At 45.9% G+C, this 22,246-nt stretch overlaps 1 protein-coding gene across 1 annotated transcript in view; it reads left to right on the forward strand.

Annotated features, from left to right (window-relative positions):
- The window catches only part of GRIK5 (glutamate ionotropic receptor kainate type subunit 5), a 102,425-nt gene that overhangs the window by 39,568 nt on the left and 40,611 nt on the right, over nucleotides 1-22,246 (forward strand). Inside the window, exons 3-7 of the mRNA XM_081921950.1 lie at nucleotides 2,386-2,550; nucleotides 4,705-4,802; nucleotides 5,494-5,659; nucleotides 6,477-6,655; nucleotides 9,432-9,485. Of these exons, the coding sequence (XP_081778076.1) occupies nucleotides 2,386-2,550; nucleotides 4,705-4,802; nucleotides 5,494-5,659; nucleotides 6,477-6,655; nucleotides 9,432-9,485 (662 nt within the window). The remainder of the gene's footprint in view (nucleotides 1-2,385; nucleotides 2,551-4,704; nucleotides 4,803-5,493; nucleotides 5,660-6,476; nucleotides 6,656-9,431; nucleotides 9,486-22,246) is intronic.

Below are 22,246 nucleotides of genomic sequence, written 5' to 3' on the forward strand. Positions count from 1 at the left end.
CTTGGGGGTCATCTAGGTCAACCCCCTCGAATGCAAGGAATCTCAGCTAAAAGCATCCATGACAAGTGAAACAAATGAAGAATGGGCAGGACACGCGAGGCCCCCATGGCAGCTTTCCACCAAACCAATTTAATGGCGCCTCCAAATCTGCCACTGAAAAGGTATCACTGGCAGTGTGCATTCTGGCAAACCCTCAGAGGGCCACATGCTCAGTGGGTAGAGTGTGAGACTCTTAGTCTCAGGGCCGTAGGTTTGAGCCTTACATTGGGCAAAAAATTCCTGCATTGCAGGGGGGTTGGACCCTTGTGGTCCCTTCCAACATCTAAAATTCTATGATATGATTCTATGTCAGTGTCAGGTGGGGCCAAGGATTAAAATAGGCAGAGCAAGGCATTAAATTGTAACCGTACAGTAAGTGAACTTCTACACACGCTGGCATGTGTCTTTCTATCCACCCAGACAAGCGAGAGATGTTATTAAATGACGCATTCCAGCCAGGCAAAAATAAAAATACAGGGTGTGAAATAGGGCCAGTGTATGGCCTGAACCTATTTTTGAGGGCTGGATGGAGAGTCCCATTTGGCCCCTGAGATCCCCCTACCCCTGTGTTGCAGGAAACGCATATCATGTCCATGCAATACGGTACAGTGGCTAGATGCAAAAATAGGGCAGGGCTTTTGCACCTTTAATAGTGATGCAAACATGGGAAATTTCAGCAGGGGTAGCAGGCATGACACAACTAAAGGTACAGGAGCCCCGTACCCTTTTGCATCTGACTACCCTAAGTGCCATAATGGAGGCACCGTAGTAGCTACAGGTGCAGCAAGGTGCTCTCAAGGAAGGTGTGAAGGTGCTTGCCCTTCCTTCTTCCTTTGTAGTTGTAAGTACACTGCCTGCACTCCCAGAGCTTCCACTTAGCTGTCACGGTTAGTGGTCATTGACAGAGCTCTCCCCCTTCATTACAGGAGTCCTGGCAAAATGTGTCATCTGCTGTCATTGCTCTCTGTGGAGCTAGTGATGTTGATTCTGGGGGAAAGGAATGCTTTGGGATAAGGAGTAGTTTCCTGGCGCTCTGTGCTCCTTAGGAAGGCTGGCATAGTTTAAAAAAGACTTTGCAGTTTTAGTTGGCGGGCTTAAGGCAACCATTACGCCAGAGATATTGTTGGACTCCAAGGCCCATCAGCCCGTGCCGGTATGGCCCCTGACTAGGGTTGATGGGAATTGGGGTTCAGCAACATCTGGAAGTCCACAAGAGTTCCATTCCTGGTCAAAGCCCATCACTCTAGCCCAATGGTTCTCAAACTTTTCCCTCTGGGCCACACTTTCAGAAGAAAAATTTGCCTGCACCACACCAAAATTTTATCGATAATAAATACAAATGGAGGACCAAATATTGCATGGTGAGATTCAGAGTCAATACAAGGGCATTAAAGGAGGGCAGCTTTAAAGATCAGGTTCGAGCCAGGCATGCCTTTGACGTTGCAGGGGCTGGTCCTTTGGGGCTACTGGAAAACTGCCCCACCAATCTCCTTCTGCACTCAGCAAGCCATTGCCTGCTACCTCACTCACAACGTGCCCAGTGGCCTGTTCTTTCACTGTAGCTTCAGATTTGCCCTTGTAGAATTGAGCAGGGAGGAAAAATGGGGACAAACCTAGAATCAGATGACGCTGCCTATCATTAGCTCTGGCTGGAACGTTGTTTAGGGGTTTTTGTTATTGACATTATTATTATTATTTGTATCCTTATTTTAGATCTTCTTATGATTTATGTGGAAATTGTTCAGTTTTGTTGTGTACTTGTTTATTTGTTGTTTATGATTACTTTTGGTATGCTTGTAATTATGTGTTTTTTTAAATGTTGCAAGCCGCCTTGAGCATGGCTTTGACTCTGGAAAGGTGGCCTACAAATAGAATTATTGACTGGTTGGGTGGTTGGGTCCACCTCCCCTTGGCCTCCCTGTTTTCAACCCTACCAGACCCAATGGGCATCAACCACCACTGTTCCTCACTTTCTTGAGGATGAGATGAGAGATGGAAGCACTGGCAACAAGGATGATGGCTGAAATCTTATCATCCCTTGAATCTCCCTGAGCAGTGGTATTGAATCCTTGGTGCCATCCGGCATCCAGGTCGATAGGGTCTCCTTGGAGATGAGAAACTGACACCCTAAGCTCCTCCAATCCCATCAGGCCTGATGGGTGAGAAAGTGTGCCATAATTTGTACTCTCCCGGTCCCAATGGGCAGAAGCCATCCCTGTTTAGGGACCCCTTGGGTGCTCATGAGTGATGTTTGCAGAGGAAAGAATTTCCGCCATGAGCAGGCCGGGCCTCAGTGACTGACTTCTTGCTTTTCTTCTCCCCTACCTTGCTGTCCCCCATGACCAGCCGCCATTTTGGACGATCAGACAGTGTGTGGCCGGGGGGAGCGACTGGCCTTAGCCTTAGCACGCGAGCACATCAACAGCATCATCGAGGTGCCTGCCAAAGCCCGAGTCGAGGTGGAGATCTTCGAACTGCAGCGGGACAGCCAGTACGAGACCACTGACACCAGTAGGTTGTGTGTGTGTGTGTCCGTGTGTGACACTGGAGTGTGAAAGGATCTACGAAGCTCATAGGGGGTCGGGGGGGGCTTACCTCACAAAGAGTATTGTAGAGTTGGGAGAGGGTTCCAAAAATGGCAAGCGAGATGATCAACAGGATGGAGAGACTCTTCCATGAGGAAAGTTTGCAGCGTTCAGGACTTTTTAGTTTAGAGAAAAGGCTAGTAAGCGGGGACATGATAGAAGTTTGTCCAGTTATGTATGGCATGGGGTAAGCTATTACTGCCTCCAATTGTGGAGTAGTAGTAATAATAATAATAATAATTTATTATTTGTACCCTGCCCATCTGGCTGGTTTCACCAGCCACTCTGGGCGGCTCCCAACAGAATATTAAAAACCCGATAAAACATCAAACATTAAAAACTTCCCTAAACAAGGCTGCCTTCAGATGTCTTTTAAAAGTCAGATATTTGTTTATCTGACATCATCATTGGCAAACCTCCCTTCAAAAGGCGGAGATTACAAAGCTAGCTGTACATAAATTCTTCTTCACAAAGGGCGGCAAATATGTTCCAGCAGCCTTAAGGGTTTTCAACGCAAAGCCCGTTTCCCAACTCCTGTATGCAGCAAATGTCTGGCATAATGGGGACCTGCCAAAGCTAGATGGCTTTCAGGCAAAATTTATACGATCTCTGCTGCAGGTACCTAACTGCGTCCCCAACTCCGTACTTCTGTTGAAAGCTGGTGAATGCCCAATTTCAGCTAGAGCATGGTGGGCTGCCCTAAGACATTGGCTCAGGATTTCAGTGTTTAATCTAGGGAAGGGTCTGTACCAACATTTGACCAATGAGGAATTTGTCAGCAAATGGCAGAAAATCATGGCTAAAAAAGCCACCTCTATTGGTCTGTCTCCCCCCCAGCTGTATTACCTGGGCTATGAAGGCGCCCAAAAGGCTTTAAAGCAAAGATTATGGGACAATGCACACAGTGACTTGCGATCTCGGTCACACGCAGTCTGTAGTCCACTGGCAGCAGGAGTTCAATATGGGTATGTCTTTGAGTTAACACCTTACATCAAAAACCTGACAGTACCTAACTATCGAAGCCTTTTCACCAAGGCCAGACTGAATGTCTTCCCCTCTGCAGTGCTGGATGGTAGGTTGAGAGGAGTTCTCTACCAGGACAGACTTTGCTCGTGTGCTCAAGACATCGAGTCCATAAATCATATTTTGTTACATTGTGCGAAGTATGAGCAGGCCAGGGCTGAACTGATACTACCCTTGCTGGTGCCTTTCCCGGGAAAGTCAGAGGCTCACTATGTCAGGTTCCTACTGGAAGACCAGACAAAAGCTAGAACTTTGGCAGTGGCAAAGTTTTTATCGGTGGTTGAAAGAACAAATGAGCCCTATATTCCAAACAAAGTGCTTGATTAACCTGGAGGCAGGCTGTATGAACTCTGTATTGATTTGTAATGTTTTGTTGGTCTCTGGACCGTAATAAAGATTGTTTGTTTTGTTTATTTCCTTGACATCTGATGGCAGGGCGTTCCAAAGGGAGGGTGCCACTACCGAGAAGGCCCTCTGCCTGGAAGATCATAGCCATTGTGTTTGGTAGCTTTCTGCTCCATGAACTTGTCTTTTAAAGCCGTCTAAGTCAGTGGCCGTCACTTCCTCCTCTGGGAGAAAGTTCTATAGTTTAACTATGCGCTGTGTGAAGAAATACTCTCTTCAATCTGGCCCATTCAGCTCCACTGGAGATCCATGAGCTCTGGCGTTAGTATAAAAGAGAGAATAGCTTTTTCCAAGTCACATCCTCTACACCCCAGATCATTTTATACATTTGCTCCATGTCACCTTTTCCTCCAAACTAGAAAATTCCAGGTGCTGCCACATTTCACCATAGGGGAGGATAGCTTTTGGTAGAAGATGAACTGCAGGCCAACAGAAACAGCGCTGTATGTAGGTTGTGAATACAGAGCAGAGTGGGGGGACGGGATATGTGACCAGGAGGAAGTGAAAAGGCAATTTCCATGAGGTTAAATGTGCAAGGCCATGTGGCTTTGCTCAGGTGGTCTGGGCACAGGTGTGAGAACTAGCTGAAGAGTACAATTATAATAAATCTGTATAACCTCTTTCTCCTGTTCTCTTTGCCCCTGCACTACAGTGTGTCAGATCCTGCCCAAAGGCGTCGTTTCTGTCCTGGGCCCAGCCTCCAGTCCGGCCTCTGCTTCCATTGTTAGCCACATCTGCGGGGAGAAAGAGGTAATGGCAACTCCATCACCTTCATCACCTTCATGAGCCATAAAACAACCATGTAAGGTTGGTCACTGTTATATTGCAGCTTCGGAGGCTGAAAGGCAGTGGCTTACCTACAGCCGCCTAGTAAACTTATGCCCAAGAAATTTTCCTGGTCCACAGTTCAGCTACCAATCGCATATACTGTAATGACATTATTATTACTGTTAAAATCATTACCTGCCCTTCACCGACGGATCCCAAGGCAGGTTACAGCAAACGAATTAATTCAAATTAATTCAACCGTTCTGAATTAATGGTTGCCTAGGAAAGCCTGTTTAAAATTTTCAGAGCTGCTGGGGGTTCTTATTACAGACCCCATCCTTCTCTTCGTCTCTGTCCTAACTCCTACTTGAAGCTCCGGCTGCTTTTAAAATTTTTCTCAACCTCTTTCTGCAGTCGGTGACAGAAAGGGGAGGAAATCTGGTTCGGTAGCCCACCCAGTATATAATAGACTTCCCCAAAGGCTTTGATTGCTTTAAGCAGTCTATGGAACTGTAATTAATTTGCTGCATGTAACACTTGTCACAAGAGTTTTCTGTCCTGCAGAAGCTGATCTAAATGAGGACAGCCTCTGTGCTGACTTCTCTGCTGCAGAGGAGGACATGGGGTGGCTTGTGTCAGCCCTGTAAACAAATGGCTTCTTTCTCTGCTCTAGATCCCCCACGTGAAGGTGGGTCCTGAGGAGACCCCCAAGCTGCAGTACTTGCGCTTCGCCTCCGTCAGCCTCTACCCCAGCAACGAGGATGTCAGCTTGGCCGTATCCCGTATTCTCAAGTCCTTCAACTACCCCTCGGCTAGCCTCATCTGCGCCAAGGCTGAGTGTGAGAAAATGTGGCTGAGCTCTTTGGCGAGGAACGGAGAGGGCGAAGTGGGAGGGGCTCGTGGGGGTGGGGCCAGCGGGTAGCCAATCAGATTTCACAGAGATGTGAGCCATGGGGATGGAAGTGGTTCTCAAACGTCATAACTCTGGCTTTATTGGGGATCGTTTTAAAAATATGTGTTTTTAAATTAAAATACAGTGGTACCTTGGGTTATAAACTTAATTTGCTCCAGAGGTCCATTCTTAACCCAAAATCGTTCTTAACCTGAGGCACACTTTTGCTAATGGGGCCTCCCGCTGCCACCTCGCCACCGGTGTGCAATTTCCGTTCTCATCCTGGGGCAAAGTTCTCAACGCAAGGTACTACTCCCGGGTTAGTGGAGTTTGTAACCCGAAGCGTTTGTAACCTGAAGCATTTGTAACCCAAGGTACCACTGTACTTGTTTAGTGCCATGCCTAGTTTGGCCCCAGTGACTAGATGTGAAGAAAACGGAGCTCCTTCACTTCCTTCAAAGCTGAATGCTGGCAGACTTGGTCAGGGATCCCACTGCCTAGTGTTGGCACCACCACAGAGAAGACCCTGCTTGGATTACCTGAAGCCCTAGCCTCCTTCGAAATTAGTATTCAAAGCAGGGCTTCCTCTACTACAGTTCTGGGCACAAGAATATATATATAAAAGCAGAGGTGTTCAAATGCTTTTATGTCCTGATCGGATGGTTCCCGGGCCAAGTCCTCAGCTCTGAAGCCAGGCGGGTTGGGCTGGGCTCTGGCTTGGGCGAAATGTTGGCGCAACCCCTTGTTCCTTTCACATCCACCAGGCCTGCTGCGATTGGAGGAGCTCGTGCGTCAGTTCCTCATCTCCAAGGAGACGCTGTCGATCCGGATGCTCGATGACACCAACGACCCGACGCCGCTGCTCAAGGAGATCCGGGACGACAAAATCTCCACCATCATCATCGACGCCAATGCTTCCATCTCTTATCTCATCCTCAAGAAGGTGAGGAGAGGCAGTGGCAGGCATGCGTTTTAGGGTGCCCTGCGAGAGGTCAACATTTGATGACCCTCCTCAGCCCTCACGCTGCCTTGCCAGAGGTGGGTAAGAAGGCACCTGGAATAATAATAATAAATAATTTTATTATTTATACCCCACTCATTTGGCTGGGTTTCCCTAGGGTGCGAGGCACTGGAAGGGTCCTAGAGCCCTCCCACCTCCTTCCCAAAGCTGGGAAAGCGCTAACTAGGCTTTGGGAAGGAGGAAGGAGGACTCTAGGAGCCTACCGGAGCCTCACGCCTCCTTCCCAAAGCCCAGAGTCTCGTTTACAGGGCTTTGAGATGGCGCCCCCTCAACTCATCACCCACTGTGTGCGCCCTGCTTGCAGAGCCCTAAATCCACCCTTTGGGAATGGGTGGGGCTCTGCTGCAGGCAGAGGTGGCTGGTGCCCCCTAGGACTGGCTAGGCGGAAAGCAAGAGGGCCAAGAAAAAGTGGAGCCAAGGACAGTAGTTTTGTCTGACTCTCCGCCTCCTCCCTGTTGAGTTCTACAAGAGGCAAAAGCGAGATGAAGGAGGAGGGATATGGCAGCCAGTGTCAGCCCTTGGCAAGAAGGCAAGCAGGTGGGCTGGCTGAGGTCCATGGGGCAGGGCCCCAGCCTCCAGCGACTGTGGGGAAGCTCATGCCATTTTCGGTCCTAACTTGGTCACGGTGTGAAGAGCAGAGGCGCCATGTTCCAGAAAGCATTGAGGGGGCCTGACATTATTCCACGCCCGGCCCCTGTTCGATCTCAACAATGGGGGGGGCTGCCTCCCTAAAAATGATTGAGGGGGGCCCAAAGAGCCTTGGTCCCCTGCCACAGAGAGACCCTTAACTGTGTCCGGCCATTCTGCCTAGGGCTGCCGTTTCCCCGGGATTTCAAAAGTGGAATTGAAGTCTGGGGGGAATTTCTGAAGGGCGGTGCTTTGTCCTGGATCTTAGAGAAGTGAATCGGAACATTGTGTTGTTTTGGCATTTTTGTAAAAAACAACACCAAAAAAAAAACACTCAACAACTTTGGGGTCTTCCCAAACAAAAACTTTTGGGGTGTCCTGGTTTTTACTATTTGAAATATGACAGCCCTAATTCTGTCCTGGGGGCTGGAGGGAGGGGGAGCTCTTGGTCCTTGTGCTGACAGGCCTAGAAACATGATTCTGTCCTGGGGAAGAAAGTGCCACACTGGTTGCAGTTAGCGGTGTGGGCTCTGGGGTTCGGGCGGCTGCCACGAAACCGGCAGGCCTGCACTCGGCATCCCACGGATCGCCTCGGCTTCTGTCGGGTTTTTGCCTCCGAGTAGCTCGAGGGCTTTTGCAGATACTTGAAAAGAATCCTCGAAACGCCCCCGTCCCAATCAGCGCTCCCCCTTTCCCCGCCCCGCTTTGAAGAGCTGCTCGTGGGAAAACGGTTGCTGTGGGCAAAAGCCTGCCGTGTGCAGGAGACCCTTGAGGTAAAAAGAAGCCCCTGTGGCAGGGTGGCTTTTAGCTCGAAGTGTGGATGGTGGCGGTGGAAACGATCGAGTTTTTAAAATATCCCTTTAAAGCGGTTTGCAAAAGCCCGTGAGGGTTTGTGAAAACGCTTGCAAAAAATAAAATAAAGGCCTGTAGTTTGTAAGGTGAACCGGGGTGGGGGGTGGGGTGGCGGGATGTTCAGCCATCTTAGTTAGGATTTCAGCAACACCGGGTTTTGAAATAAGAAGGCAAGGCAGCCACAGCCAAATTAAAACGGCAGAAGTGGAAGCACAACTATTGCTGGGATCATATCAACTCCAGTTACATTGATAGGGAGTGGAGTGTTTAATGACAGGAAGGTTTAAACACAACAGAGCCCATTTCTTGCAGGGAAAAGATGCAGCACTGGTTAGAGCAAGCGCGGGGAATGTTTGGCTCTTCAGAGGTTTCTGGACTACAACTCCCACCATCCCCGGCCATCAGCCATGCTTGCTGGGGTTGATGGGAGTTGTAGTTCAGCATTGGAGAAAGGGGGTAGTTCTTTTAGTTGCAAGATAAAAGGAAGCTCTTCTTCTAACAGAGCGTAGATAAACTACAGAATGTTCTCCCAGAGGAGTCAGGCATGTCCGCCCACCTGGGTGTCTTTAAAAGGGAGTTGAAACGAGATTTTGCTTTAAACAAGATTTTGCTACAAAATGAGATCCCGCTATATAGCATGACGAAACGAGATTTCACTTACATAGCATGACAAATGTTTGTGATTTTATTAGGACCCATAAGAACTGCTTAGCAGTTTTGACCAAAAAAGAAGCAGCAGTATACACATTTTTTTTAAAAAAAATATTTTAAAAAATAAGATGCACATGCATTTTAAGAGGCAATTTCCCTTTTAAAAACAAATGTATATTTTGAACTGATTTTATGTATACATGAGTTGTTGTTGTTTTTTAGGGCAACTTGTTTTTGACTCCTATTGAAAAATCTCTGTGCCTGTTTTATGGTTTGTGTAAACTGGTTTGCATTTTCTAATAATTGCATTAATAAAAAAAAGGGGATTAGAAAAATTCATGGGGGATAAGGCTCTGAGAAGCTACTAGCCATGATGGCTGGGATCTGCCTCCACGGTCAGAGGCAGCCATGCTTCTGAATACCAATTGCTGGAAACAACAGGAGGGGCCTCATCCAGCGTTGCAGGGAAACCAGAGCTGGTGAATATTGAGGGTCCGCCATTGGTGGGGGAGCTCAGAGACCTGAGGGTCCTTCCTGGAAACTGATTCTCCTCCTTCTCCTTTTTTAGGCTTCAGAGCTTGGGATGACGACTGCGTTCTACAAGTACATCCTGACCACTATGGTTAGTACTGAGACCATGCTATGCAGGCAAAGGAGCCCCTTGTGTGTGTGTCTGCGTGTGTTTGCGCATGTTCAAATCCCACCCTGGTTTGTGCACTGGAAAGGAGCCGTAGCTCGACAGCAGTTAAACATGTGTTGTGACGCAGATCTCTCACCCTGGAAGCAGCTCCTTGCTGCTAGTTTAGAAAACGCAGAGCTGGACAGGACAGTGGAATGACAGCACAAACCAGTGTCACATCAGCTGAGATTCCTGCATTGTGTGGGGTTGGGCTAGATGAACCTTGGGGGTCTCCCTTCCAACTCTAGAATTCTACAATTCTATATTTTCAGCCTGGGTGGTTTGTAGGGATGTCAGAGAGTTCTGCTGAAAACGGTAATGGGGTGGAAATTGCCAATATTCTCTCACCCATTATTCCATGTCTGGAACAGAAATCAGTCCAACGAATACGGTAGAACTGTGCTTCCAATACCCTTTCCACATATAGCTCATTCAGACCTCTGCTTGTCTTGCCTGTTCTCTCCCCCCAACCCCTGTTTTTTACCACTGAATCAGGTTTTGTGCAGATGGACATTTGCTCGCGTTCAGTGCTAGAGAGCACGTTTTCCGGGGCAAACTGCAAACCGCTCGGACCCGTGCCTTCTAACTGGCCAATGGGATCAAAAGCCATTGAGAGATCAAATAAAAACAATAGGTTCACATTTTCCCCTGTGTCCTTCTCCCAATAAAAGTCATCATCCATCAGGGAGACCAAAGCTGGTTCATTCCTATAAACAGGTCTAAACCCACATCGAAATGGTTTAAGATCATTTGTTTCATCCAAGAGTGCTTGCGATCGTCGTGCCCCAACCCTCTCGGCCACCTTTCCTCTGTTTCACCTCTGCACATGCTTGCAGGCACCCTCTTGTCCGGTCAGTACTTGCAGAGAGCCCCTCTCTCCTCCCCATAAAACCCAGACCTGTCTGATATAATATACAGGAGAGCAGGGGCAAAGCTATAGATGCGATGCTGCCAAAAAACGTTATGTCGTGTTTTATTTTAATTATCGCTTTTTGGCTCAAAGGCTCCCCAAGCAGCAAATATAAAATACAATGCAGAGTAAATATACAATCACAGTGCAATGAATCAATCAAAGCAAGATAAAACAGCGAAATTACAACGTGCCTATAAATCACGCTAGCTATGCATTAGGAACGCACCAATTAACCCTCCTGTAAGAAACGGGGGGGGGGGGGGACCTATCAAGTTACCTCTAACTCCCACCTAGAGTGTGCACATCTTCCTGTGCCCAGTTTCCTCTTTTCATTTCAGAAATTGAACATTTTTTGTCGGGTTTGGGGAAGAGAAGGGGGTAATTGGATCTGAGGGCAGCTTTTTTCCAGCTGCAAATCTGTATTGGGGCTGCTGCTTGCCTCTCCTTCCTCCCTCAACTGACCCCTGCTTCAGAAAAGGGAGTCCTTGTCCCCTTCTGTAGCGAAACATTGGATCTGGTTCAGCAATTGTTTTAGCAGTGACGAAGGGTGACCCTGCCACAGAAATTCAGCTGGAGGGTATGTTGGTGGTTTTTTTATATATGCTTCTTCTCACTGTGAAGGGATGCTCAGTCTCAGTTTTTTGGGTTTTTGTCCCCGTTTCGTTGGAAGGTGAAAACACTGGAGATTTAGAGCAGGGCAGTACAATGATCCAGACAGAATCATTTTGCAAGCCAGCTTCTGTCAACCCCTTTGCCAAATGTAAATTTGGGGGTGGGTATGCATCACATACATAGGGACGCAGGTGGCGTTGTGGGTTAAACCGCAGAGCCTAGGACTTGCCGATCAGAAGGTCGGCGGTTCGAATCCCTGCGACGGGGTGAGCTCCCGTTGCTCGGTCCCTGCTCCTGCCAACCTAGCAGTTCGAAAGGATGAAGTGCAAGTAAATAAATAGGTACCGCTCTGGTGGGAAGGTAAACGGCGTTTCCGTGCGCTGCTGCTCTGGTTCGCCAGAAGCGGCTTAGTCATGCTGGCCATATGACCCAGAAGCTGTACGCTGGCTCCCTTGGCCGATAAAGCGCCGCAACCCCAGAGTCGGCCATGACTGGACCTAATGGTCAGGGGTCCCTTTACCTTTACCTTTATGCACCACATACTTAAACCACAGGACTTCACCTCCTAAAGAATCTTGGGAAATGTTGTTCATTAAGGGTACTGGAAGTGGTAGTTCTGTGGGGGAGGAACTGCAGTTCCCAAGATTCTTTGCAGGGAGTCCTGCAGATTCTTTGCAGGGAGTCCTGCGCTTCCAACGAGTCCAGCTCTGTTGCCCCTCTTGTGTTGGAATGTACCGTAGATTCTGGCGTATTAGACGACAGGGCGTATAAGACAACCCCCAACTTTTGCTGTTCAGTTTTAGAGTTATAGAGTTTGAGTGCCGCCAGGGGCAGAGCGCGCACCCCTCCGCTGCCTCTGCTGTCGCAGAGGTGAGGTGTTTGGCAGGCAGGCAGGTGAGCCACGCTCGGAAGGACTTTCTGTGTCCCCTTCTGTGGGGAGGGAGGAGCAGCGTTGGCAGAAGGGGTGCCTTTGCTCACCGTCTCCCCCTCTTCCTTCCCAATGCGTATACCCGGCGTATAAGACGACCCCCGACTTTTGGGGTGATTTTCCAGGGATAAAAAGTCATCTTGTACGCCGGAACATATGGAAGGCTTCAAGCTCATCAGGGCAAGAACCTACCCCTTCGTGCTTTGTAGAGATCCAGCCACGCTGCTGCGTTAAATGCACAATGACAATAAGAAACAGCACGAAACATAAAGTGCCAATTAACCTGAAAACAACAGAAATGAAACAGCTACAGCCAGAAGCAGTAAAAAAAATGACAATCCTGCCATCTCTTGGGAAAGTCTCAGGAAAACAAAACCACGTGGCATGTTCGAAAGCAGGACTCACCCCTGCATATCTGAGAGGTGGGTGAAGCCTTGTCCCCTCCTGCCATCCACCTGACCTTCAAAGATGGGGGCACAGATGTGCTTAGGGCTGCTTATACTGCAAGAAGAAAGAGGAGGGAAAGGTCAAGATTTTTCACCGAGGTAATGCCAATTATCTGCCCAACCCACTTCTTCATCATCATCGACTTTTATTGCGCTAGCTGTAGGCCATCACATCGTTCAGAAAAATAACAAAAGGAAATAACCATAAAAATCATCAGGCACCACACATACAATATGAACCACGGTCACAACTGCTAAGATGGTTTGTTGCATAAAATAGAATAGCAGAAGATTCTTTTGTAAAATGGTGACAAATTAAATATCCGAATTCTCTTTGCAGTTGACCGCTATTTTATCTACTGTAGTTCTTTCCTCCTGATCTTCTTAGCTCTCAACGCATAGAGTGCTACTTTATAAGTTACAAAGTCATCGGTATTGCTCAGCAGCCATTTCACCCTTTCCACACTATTCCATTCGGAAAGAGGGGTTTTATGAATTGGTCTCTTGGGTCTATATATAACGGGCACTGCAATAAATAGCGGCACAGGTCCTCCACACAGGGTTGCCCACACAGCCAAAGTCTCTCTTCATAATGTACTTTGCCGTAGCGTCCGACCTAACCCACTTGAATTTTGCAAAATGCACAACTTCTGCAAAAGTGCACCTCTTTGCTTAGATGCCAATCATTCTGCTCTTAAAGGGGAGATGCAAACAGGTGTGTAGAGCCCCTCACTCCATGACTGCTTAAAATCCTAGCCCAGTGTCTCTCTTCTTCTCAGCTCCTGAGATTTTGGTAGCGATCGCCCTCATTCTTTCAAACCTATCTTTACAGCATTGAGGACCAGAAACCTGCTTTTTTAAAAACAAACAAACAAACAGAAAATGAAAGCTGAGCTACTCAGGGCACACAATTCTGATCCTAAACCTGGAAGGTCTAGACTTGGGCTACATGCAACCTTGGCTACATTTTATGAAATAAATAAAAGCTTAATAAAATGAATTGCCTTGTGTAGGGCCAACCCATATGACCCGATCAGGAATATGGAACAGAAATCTAGCCCTCCTATGGGTTGGATAAACCACCTACCTTTGCAGAGCAGGAATGCATGGAATTGCAAGTTAAGAGCTGGGATGTTCTCCTACTTTGGGGCAAACCATAGAAATGCAATACCGTTCTTCGTATTGCTTTTCCATTGCTTTCTCCTAACTTATGGGGAACTGAACCCAGCTCATTTTAGGCTGTGCCTACTTCTCCCTACCTGCCTGTAGTATGACGGACAGCTGTCCTTTTGCCAGCTGTGGTGGTGTTTGTGATGGTGGTTTAGCTGGAATCGCCCCACCTGGTGGTGGCTCAGAGCCGCTGCCGGGAAGAATGCTGATTAACTTGTTCACCCATTCTGGGCCTGACCGGGGCTGACCCTGCTTTTGCTGTATCAGACTTGACGGGATCCCAGCCGGAGGCATACGGCTCGCCAGATGTTCCCAACGTAACTCAGCCGTGCTCGGTGTGAGCAACTGGCTGAGTCTGCTGCTCCCCTGCAGACACCGCTGCCATTACGGATCTTGGCTGTCATGAGCTCTGCTGAAGGAGCATCGCTAGAACGTTTGCTGAGAAACCAAGCAATGGACCTTCACCAGCTCCCCTTGCCCTGAATCGACAGCAATCTGCCAGCAGATTTTAGGAAATGAGCAATTCTGCCCAAGCATTAATGGCCCAAAAGTCAGATCCCTCTCTCCCTGTACAGTAACTCCACCAATTTTTTAATTCAAAAAGGTGTATTCCAGTTTCTCTCGAAGGGAAGTGGGGAATTGTAAGCAGCAGAGGCACTCCGTACACTTTTCCCTTTTCTGTGCTGAATATTCGATTGTGAATTTTTTTGGGTGTGTGTGTGTAAAAGAATTTTTTCCAGGAGCTTGATACTGCATGTACTCTCCCCAAAATTCCACTGTACCTTATTTTTGCAGGCTTATTATCACATTTGCAAACAGTGCAGGGCATGGGAGAAAAATACACATAGATGTTTCACCTACCGACCCCAGAATTTCTTAAACAATGAATTTCTACGAAGGTTCACAGCAAGACATGGTTTTAGGTCATGCTGACGGCCTTAAGTGCTGAAGTTCCAAAACTATTTTCATTCTGTGTTTGTCTTGTCGCGCTAGCAAGAAATATTAGCAGTGCATACTTATAACCGAATGGCTTCCTCTTTAAAATATTCCTTTGCACTTCTGGAAATAGGAGCAAACCAAATGAAATATCTGATCTAGTTGGCAAAAACTGGTTAGAAAACACAGAGCTAAAAGGTGAAGCTAGGTGAAGAACACAGGGTGAAAAGGGCAAGCTGAGAGGTTAGCTATATCTAGCTAAACAGGAGAGTGAATATGTCATGTTTCTTTCAATATTTCTATGAGATCACAGGCAACATTATCCAGCATTACTGGGCAACAAGAATTTGCAAAGTTAATTTTAAACTAAGTGCAATGATGCATTAAGCTGAGCAGACACTCCTGGGATAACTATCAATCTCTTTCCCTCTTAATAGTCATTAAACTGATTCATTAAAAAACATCCGTAGCATTAGTAATATTTATATCAGAACATTAAAATATCCCCGGCGTATTTATCCATAGTCGTAGACACACACTAGCGGGTAACCAGCCCACCGACAGCTCACAAACACAAGAACAGTGACAGAAGAAAAAGAAAACCAGAATTATTTTAACATATAGCAGCATAACTCTATCTCAGAAGTAAGTCCCATTGAATTATGTGGGGCTTCCTCCCAGCAGAGTGGATATAAGGTTGTAACTGGAGATCAAGTTAGTGTTATTTCAACGAACAGCAGCATTCCAAAGGAAAAAAAGGAGGGAGAAAAATGCCTCCATACAAATTAATCTTTCGAGCAAAGCAAACAACAAATGTGGTTGCACAAAAATCAGGAAGCGTAGCGTTCCAGAAGATTATGAATACCATCCATTGTCTTTACAAAGTTGTTAGTGTTATACATCTATGTGATAAGCACGTTTCACTGCTGTGGCTGCATCCCAAATTCGAAAAGTAAATAAATAAATAAAACCAGAAAATGAGAAAGAGAGTGAGAGAGAGACTCTCCCCACCCTATAAATGTATTTTAGCAGCTGTGAGCAGATTAATGGCCATTTCTACCTCATTATCTACACATCAAGATCATTCCGAATCCTTTAACGGAATCCTCAAAGCGCCATCTGTGAATTCATACCCCGTGGCTTGTTCAAACTACAATAACATGGAGAGCATCAATAGATTTTAATTTTCTCACACATTCCCAAAACATATGCAAATAGACACCGTGCAGTTTTGCCTGCACTGGTAACTTTGATTAGTGATCGACCGTAAAACAATTGAATTTTATTGGGTGTGGGGGTGTGTGTATGAAGTAACATGGGTGTATTTTTGCTTGTTTCAAAGTGTTTCATTGAGTCATACAACAATAGAGTTCAAAGGGACCCCCAAGAGTCATCTAGTCCAACCCCTTTACTGCAAGAATCTCAACTAGATCATATTTTCATTGCAACCATGTTCCACACAACCCCACTGATGGAGAAAGGGGGGTGCAGTGGGTGCGGTCCGCCCCAGGTGTCATCCCTGGGGGGGGGTGACATTGTCGTGGGCTGCCCCCCCTAGGATGCTTGCCACGGCTGGTGCCCCCCCGGGATGCTCACGACGCCCCCGCGGGCAGCTAGCCCCACCCCTGGGTGCACAGCATGTTCGCCGCTCCGGGTGCCAGAGCAGCTAGCTCCACTCCGCACATCCCTGAGCACTCTTGATGAAGGACAGTGGCTCTGAGCACATGCTTCTTGTGCAGAAGGTCCCAGGTTAAATCCTGGTGTCACTGGTGGGGGTAGGAGAGAGACCCCCACCTGCAATTCAAGAGTCACTGCCAGTGACTGTAATAATAATGTTGTTGTTTAGTCGTTTAGTCGTGTCCGACTCTTCGTGACCCCCTAGACCAGCAGCATGCCAGGCACTCCTGCCTTCCACTGCCTCCCGCAGTTTGGTCAAACTCATGCTGGTAGCTTCGAGAACACTGTCCAACCATCTCGTCCTCTGTCATCCCTTTCTCCTTGTGCCCTCCATCTTTCCCAACATCAGGGTCTTTTCCATGGAGTCTTCTCTTTTCATGAGGTGGCCAAAGTCTTGGAGCCTCAGCTTCAGGATCTGTCCTTCCAGTGAGCACTCAGGGCTGATTCCCTTAAGAATGGAGAGGTTTGATCTTCTTGCAGTCCATGGGACTCTCAAGAGTCTCCTCCAGCACCATAATTCAAAAGCATCAATTCTTTGGCGACCAGCCTTCTTTATGGTCCAGCTCTCACTTCCATACATCCCTACTGGGAAAACCAGAGCTTTAACTATACGGACCTTTGTTGGCAAGGTGATGTCTCTGCTTTTTAAGATGCTGTCTAGGTTTGCCATTGCTTTTCTCCCAAAGTAGTGTGACTTGGTGTTGGGCAAATACCCTGGTTCCCCTTCCCATTGCCAAATCAGCTCAGGTAGGGTGCATTCTTTCTTTTAGCCATTGTCTTAACTCCAAGGCTCTGGAGTCAGAGGCTCCAAGAGAGTGCCCACTTTGTATGCATAAGAAGATCTTGTGTATCTAGGGAGCTTAATGGATAGTGTGTTGCATTTGAACCAATAAGACCTTGGTTCAATCCTTTCTCTGCCATGGGGCTCACTGGGTATTAGCCTTTGCTAGCCCCCTCTTTCTCAGCTTATCCTACCTCACAGGGTTGTTGTGAAGCCAAAATGACAAAAACCCATTTACAGTGATGTGAGCTTCTTTAAGGATGGAATATGAATGGGTTGGAAATATAAAGAAGTATGATGGGGATATACAGAAATAAACTCTCAGGTTGAAGAATTAGACCTAGCTGAACTGGCATGAGGAACAGATGGAAGAAATTGGGAGACACAGAAACACACACGCAAGCTAATGTAATGCATAAACTGCAACACAATGTTTTCATGAAATATAGCACCAATTAAAATGAACAATGCGAATTTCTCTTTGTATCCAGAGCAAAATGATATTAATAATAATAATAATTTCCAAACAGGAATAGTATAAATAAACCTGATGTTTAAAAACCGAATGCGTATGGCTCATAAAGTATCACAGAGCACACACAAAAAATCAGTAAAACCGAGCCATTAAAATAACGAGCTGCAACCAAACCCAAATGCGTTTCGGGGGACTTCCGGAGGCGGCGCGAACGGCAATGGCTGCCAGCTCCTGAACGGGAGAGGGTAGCTCCGTTGAAACGGGTCGCCCGCTACGGCGAAGCGGGGACCCATCCAGAAAAACCACAGGCAGCAGAAGCCTGTGGTCCTGAGACCCGGCGGGCGCCAAAAGCAGCCCCTAAAACGACGAAGGGACCCCGTAAGGGGCTCCGGACCGCGGAGGGGGTAGCGGCGCTGTGGGTCGTTGCGCGATCAACGGAGCGAAGCCGCGTCGCTGTTGCCGGTGAGCGCTGACCTTTCTTCTTGAAACTGCTAACTTTGGAAAGCAACAACCCGTGAGTAATTTGGACACTATACTTCTAAAGCCTCTAAAAATTGTGAATTTGGCTGAAAGCGGAGTGACGAAAAACAGGAAGTCCGTCTTCCGCTGACACTGAACTTGAAAGTAAAGAGCAGGAGGAGTGGAGACAAAGAGTAATTTTTTGCATTGACTGATCTGGCATCTATTTAAACTGTTGTTTCTGGCTGATTTAAAGACTTTAAGTGGCTGTTTTTTGGACCTTCATTGAGACAAGGGTACCTGTCTTCTGTTGATCAATTGGATTACAAATAAGAGTAAGAAACCCAGGTACTGGAGCTGCCTGAGTAACTGAGCAGTCAGCCTGCAAGCTTTGGATACTTTGAATCTGAACTTTGGAACATACTGAGTTTGAATTTGTTACTTTGAAACACTTGTGGTCTAAGCACTTTTGGAAACAATGTTTGGCTTTAAGTTTTAACTCTGCTAAAACTTATCTTTGTGAAGATCTTTGGAGATCAATTCAGACTTACTAACTTCAATTGGATTGGACTTCCTCCCCAAAGACATTCTAAGCTCCACCTAGAGGATTTTTGGATTTACAGCAGTGACTTTGTTTTACTTTCTCTTTCCCGGCCTCCTGTTTGAGTGTTACCATCTGGGCTCTTACTTTCTCATGGGAACAATTCAGTTTGACCTTGGCTTTTAGATAACTTTGGAATGAGTGGAACAAGAAAAAGGGGAAGAACCAGACAAACAACGTTAACTTTACCGACAGTCTCACAGCGTAGATCATCTGTGCCTGCCTTGCCTACTACTTTGCCTCCTGAGGCAGAAGCGGCCTCCCTGCTACAATCAGGGGAGGGAGAAACTGAGGAATTACAACTGGAAGATATGGCCTCAGGAGCAAGTGGCACTATTTTGGAGAAAATTTTTGAAAAATTGGAGGCTCTGGACAGAAAGGCTGACCAGCAATCAGCTAAAATTGACTTAAACACAGAAAGTTTAAATAGACTAACTGGACAAGTTGCACAGAATGTTCAATCTATTGGAGAATTGAAGGAGGCTGTAGGTGAAAATCGGAAACTGGCGGAAGACACTAGCCAAAGATTGGGACAGCTTGAAAAAGAAGTAAGACCACTCAGCAAACAAGTAGGAGAACACCAGATCTATTTTTCCATGACAGAACTTCGGAACAGGGAGGCCAATTTAAGGATACGCTCAATTCCAGAAGTGGAAGAAGGTAACTTAACTGAGTTCCTTACCAAGGAATTTTCCAAGTTTTGGAACTTAGAAGAAAAAGACTTTAAAATACTATCTGCTTTTAGGCTTGGAAGACTTATAAAGAAGGAGAAGCCCAGAGACTGTTTGATAATATTGAGATCAAAGGAGGAAAGGGACAAGATTCTAGGCCTGCACTACGGAAAGTCACTGGATATTTTGGACAAAAGAATTGAAATTTATAAGGATATTCCTAAACAGCTGTTGGATCTTCGAGCAGACTACTCGGAATTAGTAAAACTGCTAAGGAGCAACTCAATCATCTTCAGGTGGGAGTTTCCCCAAGGGTTGTCGTTTACTTTCAGAGGGAGGAAGATTAAAATTAGAACGCCGGAGGATAGAGACAAGTTTTTGGTGGCACACGGAGAAGATCTTCATAAGGGACTTGGATTACCCCCAGGGCCTGAACCTCCGGGGGTTCCTGCACCCTCGGACCCCCAAAAATCTGACAATAAGGTACCCCCACAGCAAGAATAACCAGATATATTCAGGATGTCTCTGCAACTTTTGAGCTGGAACATAAATGGCTGTAACATTCCAGGAAAAAGGAGAAAAATCTTTCACATTTTAAAAAAGGAACATTTGGACATTATTTGCTTACAGGAAACACATGTGACCAGGCTCCACAGAAAAGTGTTAATAAATAAAAGACTTGGTCAGGAATTTATATCTTCGGACACAGTTAAAAAGAGAGGTGTGGTAATTTATGCAAAAGAGAGCCTTTCACCTAAATTTCTGTTTAAAGATGAGCATGGAAGAATTTTGGCGATAGAAATACAACATCAAGGGGAAAAAATACTGATATTAGGAATTTATGCTCCAAATGAAGGAAAATCGGAATTCTATAAGAAGTTGCATGAGACCATGCTGGACTATCTGGACTACAACAACATCATTATGATGGGAGATATGAATGGAGTTGTATCAACCAATATGGATAAGTCACAGAGCCAAAAAATTTCTAAAGATGGGAGACTACCAAAGACCTTCTTTGAAATGACAGACAATATGGACTGGATTGACATTTGGAGAGTGAGAAACCCCTTGGGAAGGGAAGGAACATTTTTCTCTGAAGCCCAACTGACTTGGACAAGAATCGACCAGATATGGATAACTAGAGGTCTGGCACCTAAGATCAGAAAGGTGGAAATCTGCCCAAAGACATGCTCCGACCATAACGCACTGAGAATGGACATGACATTGATTCCAACCGGTTCCTTCAGATGGAAGATGAATGATGGCCTGTTTAGAGATCAGGAGATCACTAAGAAGGCCCAAAAAGCCCTAAAGGATTATTTTGAGATCAATATGAACACCACAGTGGAAAAAAGAACTATCTGGGACGCAAGTAAGGCCGTGATGAGGGGGTTCCTGATACAACAGAACACAGTAAAGAAAAGGAAACAAAACGAAAGGAAAGATAAAATTTTGGAAAAAATCAAGGAGTTGGAGAAGAAGTTAAGACTTAATCCGAAGTCCCAGCCGATTCTGAGAGAAATCAAACTTTACCAAGCACAGTATTGTAAACTGATAAATCAGGAAATAGAATGGAAAATCAAACTAATGAAACAAAAAACTTTTGAGTCGGCTAATAAATGTGGAAAACTGCTAGCTTGGCAGTTGAAGAGGAGACAAAAGTTAAACACAGTGACAAACTTAGAGATTGAAGGAAGATGTATCCAGAACCCCGGAGAGATTAGAAAGTGTTTCCAGAGATATTTCAAAAAATTATACACTCAAGGGCCACAAGATGAAGCAGCGATTAAACAATTTCTAAAGACAAATGGACTGGCAAAGTTGTCAGAAGAAAATAGATCAATTCTGAATGGCAAAATAACACGACAAGAGATTGAGCAGGCCATCCAAAATATGAAACAGGGCAAATCACCAGGACCAGATGGGCTGACCTCCAAGTATTATAAGACATTGAAAGACTATTTGATACAACCACTGATGGAGGTCAGCAATGAAATTTTAGAGGGGAAGAAGGCGCCAGAATCGTGGAAAGAAGCTTTCATCACATTGATACCAAAATCGGAAACTGAAAAGACACAGCTTAAGAACTACCGTCCCATCTCCCTTTTAAATGTGGATTACAAAATATTCGCAGACGTTTTGGCAAGTAGATTCAAGAGGGTTTTAAACAAAGTAATCCATAAAGACCAGGCAGGCTTTCTCCCAGGTAGACACATGTCTGCCAATACAAGGAACATTATAGATATATTGGAGCTTTTACAAACAGACATAAATACTAAAGCTGTTTTAATTTTTATAGACGCGGAGAAGGCCTTTGATAACATATCCTGGAAGTTTATGAAAGGGAATCTAAAAGAAATGGGAGTGGGCCGGGGGTTTGAGAATGGGATTGATGCAGTATATTCAGAACAAAAGGCTAAACTGATAGTTAACAATGTGGTTACAGAAGAGTTTAAAATTGAAAAAGGAACACGACAAGGCTGTCCGATTTCCCCGTTACTATTTATCTCGGTCCTGGAGGTGCTCTTGAACACGATTAGAGGGGACAGGTTGGTGGAAGGGATACAGGTCGGAGCGAAACAATACAAACTTAAAGCGTTTGCAGATGACTTAGTTCTGACATTACAGGAGCCAGAATCTAGTACGAAAAGAGTACTACAACTAATCCAGGATTTTGGTCGGGTGGCGGGATTTAAACTAAATAAGCAAAAAACCAAGGTGTTGGGAAAAAACTTGACAGATATTGAGTCGGAACGGTTTCAGAGAGAGACAGAGCTAACTGTGGTTAAGAAAGTTAAATACCTAGGGGTAAACATAACAGCGAAGAATTTGAGTCTGTTTAAAGATAATTATGAAAAATGTTGGTCTGAAATTAAGAGAGACTTGGATAGCTGGTCAAAACTGAAACTTTCATTGTTAGGTCGAATAGCTGCTATTAAGATGAATGTATTGCCAAAAATGTTATTTTTGTTTCAGACATTGCAGATTGTAGATAAAACGGAGTGCTTCCGGAAGTGGCAGAAAGATATCTC

This window comes from Podarcis melisellensis, assembly GCF_964234715.1.
Source record: "Podarcis melisellensis genome assembly, chromosome: 8".
NCBI classification, from domain to species: domain Eukaryota; kingdom Metazoa; phylum Chordata; class Lepidosauria; order Squamata; family Lacertidae; genus Podarcis; species Podarcis melisellensis.